General features: G+C 43.7%; 1 protein-coding gene across 1 annotated transcript in view; it reads left to right on the top strand.

Moving 5' to 3' along the window:
- The window catches only part of LOC137642772 (putative inorganic phosphate cotransporter), a 67,201-nt gene extending 54,348 nt beyond the window's left edge, over window positions 1-12,853 (top strand). Inside the window, exons 11-12 of the mRNA XM_068375618.1 lie at window positions 3,741-3,868; window positions 12,354-12,853. Coding sequence (XP_068231719.1) covers window positions 3,741-3,868; window positions 12,354-12,393 — 168 coding nt within the window. The 3' untranslated portion in view covers window positions 12,394-12,853. The remainder of the gene's footprint in view (window positions 1-3,740; window positions 3,869-12,353) is intronic.
- Window positions 12,854-13,119: the final 266 nt, after the last annotated feature.

Genomic DNA, 13,119 nt, shown 5'->3' with positions numbered 1-13,119 from the left:
CTAGACAGTCTCGGGTTGACGCTGTGCTTCCTCGCGCACCCATGGTTGTTGACAGTTCACAGACTGTGCAGCAGTTCCATGATATTGCGTCCGGCTCCGTCACGCATCCACCAGTGCGACCGGATTCAGCGAGCCAGACGTTGCCCACTCCGTTGCCGTTTCCTCATCAGTTTCGGATGAGGAACCCTCTGATGAGGACGTTGCTGAACAACAAGACGATCAGCCCCCAGCCCTGCTATCCATCCAGAAGGTGCTGAAGAAGGAACGCTGCTCAGTCAGGCTGTGGATGAGTCTGGTAGGGACACTGTCATCCGTGGATCAATTTGTGTCACTTGGAAGACTACACCTCCGTCCTCTTCAATACCATCTAGCTTTTCACTGGAAAAAGGACAAGACGCTAGAAGCGGTCTCGATCCCGGTTTCCGAAAAGATAAAGTCTTGTCTGACTTGGTGAAAGGACAATATCAACCTAAGAGAGGGTCTTCCCCTGGCTGTTCAGACTCCCAACCACGTTCTCTTCTCGGACGCATCGGACGTAGGCTGGGGTGCGACATTAGACGGTCGGGAATGCTCGGGGATATGGAACTCGAGTCAAAGGACAATGCATTTCAACTGCAAGGAGCTACTGGCAGTACGTCTGGCCTGGAAAAGCTTCAGGTCTCTCCTTCAAGGCAAAGTGGTGGAGGTGAACTCGGACAACACCACGGCTTTGGCGTACATCTCCAAGCAAGGAGGGACCTATTCTCTGACGTTGTACGAGATCGCAAGGGACCTCCTCACCTGGTCAAAAGGTCTAAACATATCACTAGTAACGAGGTTCATCCAAGGCAACTTGAATGTCATGGCAGATTGTCTCAGTCGGAAGGGACAAATAATTCCAACAGAATGGACCCTCCACAAGGATGTATGCAAGAGACTTTGGGCCACCTGGGGCCAGCCAACCATAGATCTCTTCGCAACCTCGATGACCAAGAGGCTCCCAATATTTTGCTCACCAATCCCGGACCCAGCAGCAGTTCATATAGATGCCTTTCTCCTAGATTGGTCACATCTAGATCTATATGCATTCCCTCCGTTCAAGATTGTCAACAAGGTACTGCAGAAGTTCGCCTCTCACGAAGGGACAAGGTTGACGCTAGTTGCTCCCCTCTGGCTCGCGAGAGAATGGTTCACCGAGGTACTTCGATGGCTAGTAGACGTTCCCAGAACACTTCCCCTAAGGGTGGACCTTCTACGTCAGCCACACGTAAAGAAGGTACACCAAGGCCTCCACGCTCTTCGTCTGACTGCCTTCAGACTATCGAAAGACTCTCGAGAGCTAGAGGCTTTTCGAAGGAGGCAGCCAGAGCGATTGCTAGAGCAAGGAGAACATCCACCCTTAGAGTCTACCAATCGAAGTGGGAAATCTTCCGAAACTGGTGCAAGTCAGTACTCGTATCCTCGACCAGTACCTCTGTAACTCAAATAGCTGACTTCCTCTTATATCTGAGGAAAGAACGATCTCTTTCAGCTCCCACTATCAAGGGTTACAGAAGCATGTTGGCATCAGTCTTCCGTCACAGAGGCTTAGATCTTTCCAACAATAAAGATCTACAGGACCTCCTTAAGTCTTTTGAGACCACGAAGGAGCGTCGTTTGGTTACACCTGGTTGGAATTTAGACATGGTACTAAGATTCCTTATGTCAGACAGGTTCGAGCCGCTACAATCAGCCTCCCTGAAAGATCTCACCTTAAAGACTCTTTTCCTGGTATGCTTAGCCACAGCTAAAAGAGTCAGTGAGATTCATGCCTTCAGCAAGAACATCGGATTCTCATCTGAAACGGCTACATGTTCTCTACAACTTGGTTTTCTAGCCAAAAACGAGCTGCCTTCTCGACCTTGGCCAAAATCGTTAGATATTCCAAGCTTATCGTATGGTTGGAAATGAACTAGAAAGAGTCTTATGCCCTGTAAGAGCTCTTAAGTTCTATTTAAAACGAACTAAACCTTTACGAGGCCCGTCTGAAGCTTTATGGTGTTCAGTTGAGAAACCATCTTTGCCTATGTCAAAGAATGTTTTATCCTATTTTATCAGACTGTTAATACGAGAAGCTCATTCCCATCTGAATGAGGAAGACCAAGCTTTGCTGAAGGTAAGGACACACGAAGTTAGAGCTGTCGCAACTTCCGTGGCCTTTAAACAAAATAGATCTCTGCGAAGTATAATCGACGCAACCTATTGGAAAAGCAAGTCAGTGTTCGTGTCTTTTTATCTTAAGGATGTCCAGTCTCTTTACGAGAACTGCTACACTCTGGGACCATTCGTAGCAGCGAGTGCAGTAGTGGGTGAGGGCTCAACCACTACAATTCCCTAATTCCATAACCTTTTTAATCTTTCTCTTGAAATGTTTTTATTATTGTTTTTGGGTTGTCCGGAAGGCTAAGAAGCCTTTCGCATCCTGGTTGATTTGGCGGGTGGTCAAAGTCATTTCTTGAGAAGCGCCTAGATTAGAGGTTTTGATGAGGTCCTGTTGTATGGGTTGCAACCCTTGATACTTCAGCTCCTAGGGGTCGCTCAGCATCCTAAGAGGATCGCGAGGCTCCGTAAGGAAGACGTACTCAAAAAGGCAGAGTAATTGTTCAAGTCGACTTCCTTACCAGGTACCTATTTAATTTGTTTAGTTATTTTGATAACTTCTAAAATGAAATAAAAATTCTTAGCTCATATGATGTAAACATATTTTGCTGGTCTCTACCCACCCCCCTGGGTGTGAATCAGCTATTATAATCACCGGCTAAGTTAAATATTGAAAAATGTTATTTTGATAATAAAATAAATTTTTGAATATACTTACCCGGTGATTATAAATTAAAGGACCCTCCCTTCCTCCCCAATAGAGACACAGTGGACCGAGGAGAAAATTGAGTTCTTTGTTTACAATGAGTAATGGGTATCTGAACGACAGATGGCGCTGTTGAGTACACCCCCTACCTGTGTAGCGATCGCTGGCGAATTTTTCCGTAGAGTTTTTCTGTCGAGCAACAGAGTTGCAGCTATTATAATCACCGGGTAAGTATATTCAAAAATTTATTTTATTATCAAAATAACATATTTATTAGATTTAGATTATAATTATACTGCGAACTAATTCTTGCAGTGTTTTAAATTTTCTTTTTAATATTTACGGTATTAGATTGAGATTTTTCTTATACTGTGAACTAATTCTTGCAGTGTTTTAAATTTACTGTTTAATATTTAGTAGATTGAGATTATACTTATACTATGAACTAATTCTTGCAGTGTTTTAAATTTTCTGTTTTATATTTATTTATTAGATTGAGATTTTTCGTATACTGTGAACTAATTCTTGCAGTGTTTTAAGTTTTATGTTTAATATTTATTAGATTGAGATTTTTCGTATACTGTGAACTAATTCTTGCAGTGTTTTAAATTTTCTGTTTAATATTTACTAGATTGACATTATACTTATACTGTGAACTAATTCTTCCAGTGTTTCAAATTTGCTGTTTGATATTTATTAGATTGAGATTATACTTATGCTGTGAACTAATTCTTTCAGTGTTTTAAATTTGCTGTTTAATATTTATTAGATTGAGATTATACTTATACTGTGAACTAATTCTTGCAGTTTTTGAAATTTACTGTTTAATATTTATTAGATTGAGATTATACTTATACTGTGAACTAATTTGTGCAGTGTTTTATATTAGCTGTTTAATATCTACTTCATTCTCCAGCAAACTCTGGGTCAATGGCGTGAAGTCTTCCAGTTGGTTTCTATGGTGTACTTAGTGGTGTGTTCTCTTTACCTTGTCTATATGTCTTCAGATGTTCAACCTTGGAATGAAGGATACACTGAGAAAAGGTTAGTAATTTGTCTAGTTTAAAACTATTATGTTATCTTATTGTTAGGCTGCCTAGATTTCTGTTTTTTCATTTTCAATTGAAGGCCTCAGAATCTACACTGTTTTTTCAAGTGTTTCCAAATTAAGTAACTGCTACTGTACCTGAAAGTTGTGTATCACCGTAATCTCTACACTATATAATGATAACCATGCTATGTGCAATAAATATAGAAGAGGTAATTGCCATCTAAACTTTGTGAGCAAAGAAATCTCTTTAATATTATTCATTCTTGATTGTACACAGTCAAGAATTTGAGAATATTTCACCCAGTCGAACAACCTCCCCCTTCACTGTACAGTATTTAATGTCGGAGGTATGAATCTGCTCTCGCACTATTTATGGAAATATAGATTATAACCTTTGATCACCAAGGTCAGTGTCAACTTGAAATTTTAAGATACTCCATAGAGGTTCATGCTTTGCAGTTATTGAAGTGAACTAAGTCTATACGGTACACATTATTCAGCATTGCTCCTGTTTACTTAGAGTCTGTACTAGTCTCTGTAGTAGAAATGATTGAAAGCAATGTACTTCATACAGTACTTCATAGAATTCCTTATCTACAGGGTTCCATTGAAGTGCTATTGTAGTTTTACAGTTTGTAAGATTAAATAATCTTGTTTTATGAAAATCTGGGTTTTTTTTTCTGTGGAATATGTTTAAATGTTTCTGTTTATATTGTGTGAATTCATAATGTTTAATGAGAAATGTGGCATAAGTAAGGGATTTTGACGTAGGAAAAATCTATTTCTGGGCGAAGGACCTGTGCCGCCCAGTGAATAAGCTCCATTTAAGCACTTATTCTTAGGTAATTTACTGCTAAATATACCAGAGAAAAAAATGTAAAGGAGTGCTAGGTTAACTAGCTCGCTCACCTATTGGTGTCGGTATAAAATTGGGCGTATAATCCAGAGGTCCCGCACTATTTAGATTAATCCACGACAGAGAACCCCAATAGAGGAGAGCCGTTCAACCTCACTCGGTACTACTACAATGCATCCGCTCAGAACCCAACTCCTTAGCACCCAAAGTTTGGGGACTCCAAGGGAGAGGAGCTGGGAGGGTTCACTGGGCGGCACAGGTCCTTCGCCCAGAAATAGATTTTTCCTACGTCAAAATCCCTTTTCTGGGCTCGAACCTGTGCCGCCCAGTGAATCTATACAAGAGAAAAATGTCACCAAACTTGCAAAATAAAGGAAAAAACATAAGCGTAAGAGAAATACAGGATGCTTTAATCAGAGATGAGTACCAAAAAACAATTATAAGGGTATCTTAAATATGAACATAAATCCAATAAGGTAGGTATAATAATGCCGTGAGTGATAATATATACAGATACTCAGGAGCATAAAATTTACAAATATAATAACAGTATTCAGGTGCGAGACCAACGAATACAATAGGGTATAAATGAGGCAGGTAAGAGGGAGAGATAAAGAGTCAAGGCATTAACCTGTGAGTTACTCGGGAGTAACTACGCTCCCTGCGGCTACTGTAGAAAATTTTAGGGCTTCCAAATGTTTAAGGTAGTGTTTCTTGAACACTGACGGTGATTTCCACCCTGTATACCTGGAAAGGTCTGTAAAATTCATGTGGTGAAAGAAGTTCACCGAGGTGGCAACCGCCCTGATATCATGTGCAAGAGGAAAAGAGTCAGGGTTAGCTTGTTTAATAAAATACAAAATTTGTTGCCTGATCCCTTTAATAGTAATGGTACCGCCTTGTTCTCTAACGAATAGAGGCCCCGAGGAGTTAGAGGAGGTCCGGGATAGATAAGACCTAAGAGTAGTGACAGGGCACAGCGACGGATCTTGCGTGAGGGGAACAATTTTCCAGGAGGTCCATCTGTTTTGAGGGTCTTCATTCTTAGCCAAAAAGAATTTGTTAGGAGAAAGAAGGACCTCTCCTGAAGGCAGAAAGTCAATATGACCCGGGTCTCTCGACAAGGCTGCCAATTCAGAAATTCTTGCCCCGGAAGCCAAGCTCACTAGGAAAAGTGTTTTCCTGAGAAGGGGCATGTAATCACAAGAACTGTTAATGGTATCAGAAGCCAATTTGAGTACGTCATTAAGGAACCAGGTCACCGGGGTAGGACGAGTAACCGGTTTCAGTCTGGCACAAGCTTTCGGAATTGAAGCTAACAAAGAGTCGGTTAAGTCTATGTTAAAACCCACTAGGAAGATCTTTTTCAGAGCCGATTTAATAGTGGTGATAGTATTGGCTGCCAGACCTGATTCTAATAAAGATCTAAAGAAAGTGACTGTAAGGTTCAAGTTCATACAGTTCACGTCTGAGTCTATTAAAAATTTTGCCAACTTTTTAACTGCAGAGTCATACTGACGGATGGTGGAATCCCGTTTATCTGATTCTAGGAACAAGGTGTTTTGAGGATCAATATTGGCACCATGCATAGCCGCAAACTTCATAAAGTCCATAAAGTTAGGGCGCTCTGAATGTTTGAGAAAGCGTACACAACGCGTGTTTGTACTATCTGAGACAGAACCGGATTGGGTATCGGGTGAGGGTATAGTCTCAACTCCCGCAGGAGAGGATACCAGTTGCTCTTGGGCCAGTTGGGTGCGACCAAGGCTACTTGTCCCTTGAAGGATCTCAGTTTGTCTAGAACTTTCAGCAAAAGATTCACCGGGGGAAAGAGATAAATCTTTTCCCAGTTGTCCCAATTCTGTGACATGGCGTCTGTGGCGTAAGCCTGAGGGTCTAGATTGGGAGCCACATATACTCTCAATTTGTGGTTGGATTCCGTGGCGAAGAGGTCCACTTGGAGGCCGGGAACCTGAGAGAGAATCCACCGAAATGACTTTAGATCGAGTGACCATTCCGATTCTAGAGGGGAGGTCCGGGACAGGGCGTCTGCCACTACATTCCGGACTCCCGCCAGGTGGACAGCTGAAAGATGCCAACGGTTCGAGGCTGCTAGGGAGAATATGGCTACTAGAACATGGTTCAGAGGCCCTGACTTTGACCCGCCTCTGTTGAGGCAGCGGACCACCACTTCGCTGTCGAGGACCAGACGAAGGTGTTGTTTCTTGGGAAGAGCGAGACGTTTCAGGGTTAGAAGAACTGCCATGGCCTCTAGCACATTGATGTGAAAATGGCGGAACAAGGGAGTCCAAAGACCTTGAACTTTCTTGAGCTGAGAATAGCCGCCCCAACCTGATAGGGATGCGTCTGTGTGAATGATTAATTCTGGGGGCGGAAATCGAAGGGGAACTGACTTTGACAGACTGTTTGCTCTTGTCCAAGGAAGAAGTCTTTCCCGTAGAATGGGAGGAAGGCGGACTTTCCTGTCCCGGAGCTTCCGGTTCGCCCTCGAACGCCAGACACGATTGATATCTTTCAATTTTGCCTTCAGAAGAAGATCCGTCACTGAGGCAAACTGAAGGGACCCCAGAATCTTCTCTTGAAGCCGTCTGGAACTTACTTTGTCTTTGAGAAAGCATTTGGTGTTCCTTGCAATCTCTAACCTCTTGGGTCTGGGAAGACACAGAGTATGAGATATAAGATCCCATTGCAGGCCGAGCCATTGGAACTTCGATTTTGGAAGAAGACGGGACTTCTTGAAGTTGATCTGGAAGCCTAGAGATTGAAGATAATGGATGACTTTGTGAGTGGCTTTTAGGCAATTTTGGGAGGTGTCTGACCAAATGAGCCAGTCGTCCAGATAGGCTACTACTTGAATCCCTTGATTCCTGAGTTCCTGAACAGCGACTTCTGCTAGCTTTGTGAAGATCCTTGGGGCAATGTTGAGCCCGAAAGGCATCACCTTGAAGGAGTAACTTTTGTCCCCTAAGCGAAAGCCTAGGTACGGACGGAAGTGTCTCGCTATCGGGACGTGATAGTAGGCGTCTGTAAGATCGATAGAGGTGGTGACGGCCCCACGGGGAAGTAAGGTCCGCACCTGCGAGACGGTAAGCATTCGAAACTTGTCGCATTGAATGGACAAGTTGAGAAGGGATAGATCTAGAATCACTCTTCTCTTGTCTGAATCCTTCTTCGGGACACTGAACAGCCGACCTTGAAACTTCAGATGTTTCGTTTCTTGTATGGCATTCTTTTGTAAAAGATCCTGGACAAATTCGACCAGGTCCGGGGTGGAATGTTGACGAAATTTGTTCGGAGGAGGAGGTCCTTGAATCCAACTCCACCCTAGTCCCTTGGAGATGATACTGAACGCCCAGGGACTGAACCTCCATTTGTTGCGGAAGGCATAGAGCCTCCCCCCTACCTGCTGCACCTCAGTATTGGTTTGAGGAGTTGCCTCCACGTCCGCCTCGGAAGTTCTTTCCTCTGCGAAAGGCTCTTCCCCTGCCTTTGTTCTGGTTAGAGCCACGGTGGTAGCCTCTACCTCTACCATAATTCTGGGAAGAGCTATGAGCCTCGTAGGACTGGTTAAAGGCAGGGGAAGTGGCGGAGGCACCAGAAAGCTGGCTCTTAGGTAGCAGAACGGTGACATAGTCATCCGAAGGAGCCCGAGAGGTGGAGGGCTGTGCAGGGGCAACAGAAGATGGAGGAAGAGGCAGCCGGAAGTTGGATGAAGCACTCTGTTGTTGCCTGAACTGGGTGGAGGTATATGGTCTAAGCTTCTTCCTACCCCGGGCTTGATAATTTGCGGGGTCATACTTGCGTTTAGGGGTCAAACCCCAACGGGCTTTAAGGCTCTGATTAACCCTAGTGGCCTCCGCCAAGACTTCCTCTACGAGATCCTCGGGGAAGAGATTTGAACCCCAACAGGAGGACCGGATGAGTTTATTAGGTTCATGCCTAATCGTCGCCTCAGCTAGAACATGCTTGCGACATCTGCGTTTAGCAGTAGCAAAGTCATACAAGTCATAATATAACGACTGTAACGTAGCCTTGTTGAGAGACTTAAAAATACTCTCCGTATCGTAAGTCAAGGCTATCGACTTCGTGGATGTGGCCAGGTTTAGAGTACGGCCCACACGTAGGCGGGAATCATATTCCTGTTTAATGAGAGATTCCGGGAGACGGGGAAGCTTCTCACTAAACAAGACTGAGGCACAGTCTGCTGCAAGCTTGCCGGAGGTAAAGGTGGTATGGACGTTGTCCCAACACTCAATACCTGAGGGAAGAAGGAGGGAGATTGGATCCACCTCTCGGATGGGAGGCAAGGGCTTCTCCTCCAGAGCATATTGAAAGGCAAGCTCTGCCACCTTATTGACGCATGGAGTCAAGGTGGTCTTGTCCATTAAGAACATCGTAAAGGAGCTTTTATGAGGCGTCAGCATGGTGTTAGTGCAGCCGATGTCATTCAAAAATCTGGCCCAAACAGATTGGGCTTGCTCCTTCGGGAAGATGACCGTCTCTTTGGGGACCTTGTCTAATCGGACTAAAGCTTCCTCGGTAAGTCTGGCATAACCATGAAATGGAAATGCCAGACCCGGAGGAAAGAATTCAAAGTCCTCTAGAGGACGAGTGCCAAGGCCCTCCAGAGTCAACATTCCGTCTGAGAACGGGGAATGAAGAGCCATCCGCCAGGGGTTGTTCTTGGCAAACGGCGGGAGCTTAGAGGCATCCGGTATGAGAGAGCTTTGGACTCTCTCCGGAGCTCCTTGCTCTAAAGCCCCAATTCTCTGACCGAAGTTAGAGAACATCGTGTCCATCCTCGACTGCATCTCCGAAACCAACTTTTCCTGCATCTCCGACACGATGCGAAGCATAGCTGATTCGGAAAGGCCCGGGCTAGCAGCAGGAGGGGCGGAAGGAACTCCCGGGTCGTGAGACTTAGAGGAGGAACCAGAGGTCTTTGAAGACGGGTTCGTACCATGTTTAGAGCCATGAGAAGTCTTGTGAGGCTTGCGAGCTTTGGGTAAGGTCCTTGAAGTAGACTTATCCTTAGGGGGAACCGGGTATGAACGTTGAGACGAATCACGGTCCCCAGAAAATCCAAGAAAGGAAGAGCGATCAGAAGAAGAAGAAAGAGCGGGGCTGAGGATAGGAATCTCAGCGCCGGACACACCTGCCTCACTTACCACCCTACCTGTATCCGGCTCGTCTAGCAACATTGGTTCGACGTCCAGGTTCATGGAGGCAACATTGTCCTCCAGACCTCCGGGGGCGTCCGATGGATCTTGCTCTGGGTCGATGAGACCCGTTATAGTGGCATCAATGTGGGCAATGATGGGAGCTGCCACATGCCTAGCCACAGCAGCTGAAGACTTGGCGTTGGGGTAAACCATGGTGCAGTAGTCCTCAGATAGGACGTACGGCCGCTTAGACTTTACATTCCGGGCAAACCCACCAATCCACACCTTCAGTGTGGCCCGAGCCGCAGACTTTTGCTCCGGGGATGCCTGAAATAATAGGGGGAATTATAAAAGGGAGACTCCCAATGGTCCTTCAAGACCATAGATATCTTACTAATAGTAAATAAAATAAGAAGGCAATATAGCCAACGGGACTCACCGAGTCAGATCCAAGGGTAGTGATGAGGTCGAAGCAAATCACACAGTTATCCGGGTGCCATACCACAACGTCTTCCAGTTGAACCCCACAAGGGGCGTGAGATCGGCAGACGGAGTGGCCACAAGGCTGGTGCAGAACAGCTGCACAGGCCGGCGTCAGACAATGCACCATCTGTAAAAAGAATAGTATATGAGAAACTGTAATTCTCTTAATTAGGGGCGGGTCTGAAGGACCCGGGCCTAACATAGGTCTAACACAAGATTAGAGCTTAACTGTACTATTCTTTAAGTGGCCTAACATAGGTCTAACACAAGAAAAGAGCTTAACTGTACTATTCTTTTAAGTAGGGGTGGGTCCGGAGGACCCGGGCCTAACATAGGTCTAACACAAGATTAGACTGTAAAAAATAAAATAAATTTTTTTTTTTTTTTTTTTTTTTTTTTTTTTTTTTTTTATAGGGGCGGGTCCAGAGGACCCGGGCCTAACATAGGTCTAACGCAAGGTTAGAGCTTAACTGTAATATTCTTACATAGGGGCGGGACCGGGGGTCCCGGGCCTAAACATAAGTCTAACTTGAAACTAAAGTATAGCCATCCATTCCGGTCAAGCCGGGAGCATAAAAAAGGATGCAATAACAAGGAATTAAGACACATAGTGTCTGATTTCCCGGGGTGGGGTAGACCCCGGGCCGGGAAATAAAGGTATATTCAATACCAATTCCTTTAGAGACTCCGGGGTAGTGATCTGTCATATATAATCATCATAGGAAATGTTATAAAATAATAGGGGGGCGGAACTGTAACTAAGAACTGCCAATCGAACCCGGAGGGTTTCGTATAACATAAGCCAGAATGAAAAGTGAATATAAAATAGGGTGCACCGGGATCCAACTCTGTTGACCGGTGGCCAACCAGACTAGACAGAGACTAAACCGCCGGGCCACCCGGAGGACAAAGTCCATAAACACTTAACTACCCCCTCTAAAAGGAGGGAAGGCAACGGTCCCTTAGTGGAGGGGGGAGAAGCCTAGCCTCCCACCTAGCTAGAGGGGGAGCGTGGGGGAGGATCACGTGATACGAGGCAGCAGGGCTACCAACTGACGATCCCCAACCAGACAGATCAAACGGAGTAATGGCACAAATATTCATTATAAAAATAATAATAGCGTTAAATATATGAATAAACACATAGAAAATTTTTGGGCAAGGCATGCAACATAAATAATTAAATCACAAAAGACACACCTGATGGCTAAAATAACATTGCCGCCTTAGCACGGTCGGCAGCCATAGCGATACGTAAATGATATCGGCCCAAAAATTGAACCACGAGGATTCTAAACGCTAAATAATGAATATTCACAATAACAAATAATATTTGATAATAAAAATAATACACATAGTAACACCGCAAGTGAAAATTAAAAGCTCTCAAAAACAGGAGTACCAACTGTAGTGAAATCAAGCAAGATCGGTATGAACGAAGAGAATAAACTCCTATAATATAAATATTAAACGATCTAGGTTGCTCAAAACACAGTAAAACCCAGCTTGGTACTTAACTTAGACGGTGTCTCCTGGGAAACCGACGAAGAAGCCATAATTCACTAGAAAATATCCAAAAATCGAGAGCACTAGAAAAATGCGGGTTACTGCACAAGTCGTGCTAAACGGAGTTGGGTTCTGAGCGGATGCATTGTAGTAGTACCGAGTGAGGTTGAACGGCTCTCCTCTATTGGGGTTCTCTGTCGTGGATTAATCTAAATAGTGCGGGACCTCTGGATTATACGCCCAATTTTATACCGACACCAATAGGTGAGCGAGCTAGTTAACCTAGCACTCCTTTACATTTTTTCTCTGGTATATTTAGCAGTAAATTACCTAAGAATAAGTGCTTAAATGGAGCTTATTCACTGGGCGGCACAGGTTCGAGCCCAGAAAAAGATAATATGGGATACTAGCATACTCTGAATGACATTTTAAAATTCTTTTTGTTTTCAGGAAACCTGCTAAGGAAATCACAGTGATGAAAACAGTGTAAAAAATAAATTTTTACTTCGTAATTGCTGGCAGCAATAACAGATTGACGTACTCCGTAAAAATAGCTATGAACTCGGCCTATCTTTGAAAAGAGTACAATCCTATCTACTTAGTCGTAACCATGTAAGTACAGTTCAGAGTAAGGGTATTTGGCGGTAAATTATAAATATGAAGCAGTGTATAACGAATGTGTTTTGAGGCCTGAAATTAGTGCTGAGTACTGTGACAGGTAATGATTGCTCACATGCTATCCAAATATTACTTGCTGATGTTTCATAGTTGGTGGAATTATAGTGTAGTTTATGAATATAGTACACTAAATATATTATGGCTCAAGTTTGTGTTATTATAATATAATTTATTATAATTTTTACTCAAGGTCTAAGGAATGTTATACAGGTAGTTAAGGTCATTGCAATTCCATTAAATTTATTTTTGTTTTTTTTTTCGCCTTGTTTTAAAAACAAAATTAATGTACTGCTGACTGCCAATATTTCCATATACAGTAATAGTTTCATGAAGACATGTAAGCTTAAGGAATCAATAAACATCCTAGTGCATCTATTGCATGTAGTCTGTAGCTCTAATACAGAAGCATAAAAAATTTCATTTACATATCTTTCTACCTATTTTTGAAAATGTTAAAGAAAGCGCGAACATTTCATAGATAAGAACGTGAAAAGTAATAGTAAGAGATATCATTACAGTCTACAAAAAAGAAACTAAT

The sequence above is a fragment of the Palaemon carinicauda genome, chromosome 6, assembly GCF_036898095.1.
Source record: "Palaemon carinicauda isolate YSFRI2023 chromosome 6, ASM3689809v2, whole genome shotgun sequence".
In the NCBI taxonomy this organism is placed as follows: Eukaryota; Metazoa; Arthropoda; class Malacostraca; order Decapoda; family Palaemonidae; genus Palaemon; species Palaemon carinicauda.
This window is presented reverse-complemented; position numbering and strand designations above follow the sequence as displayed.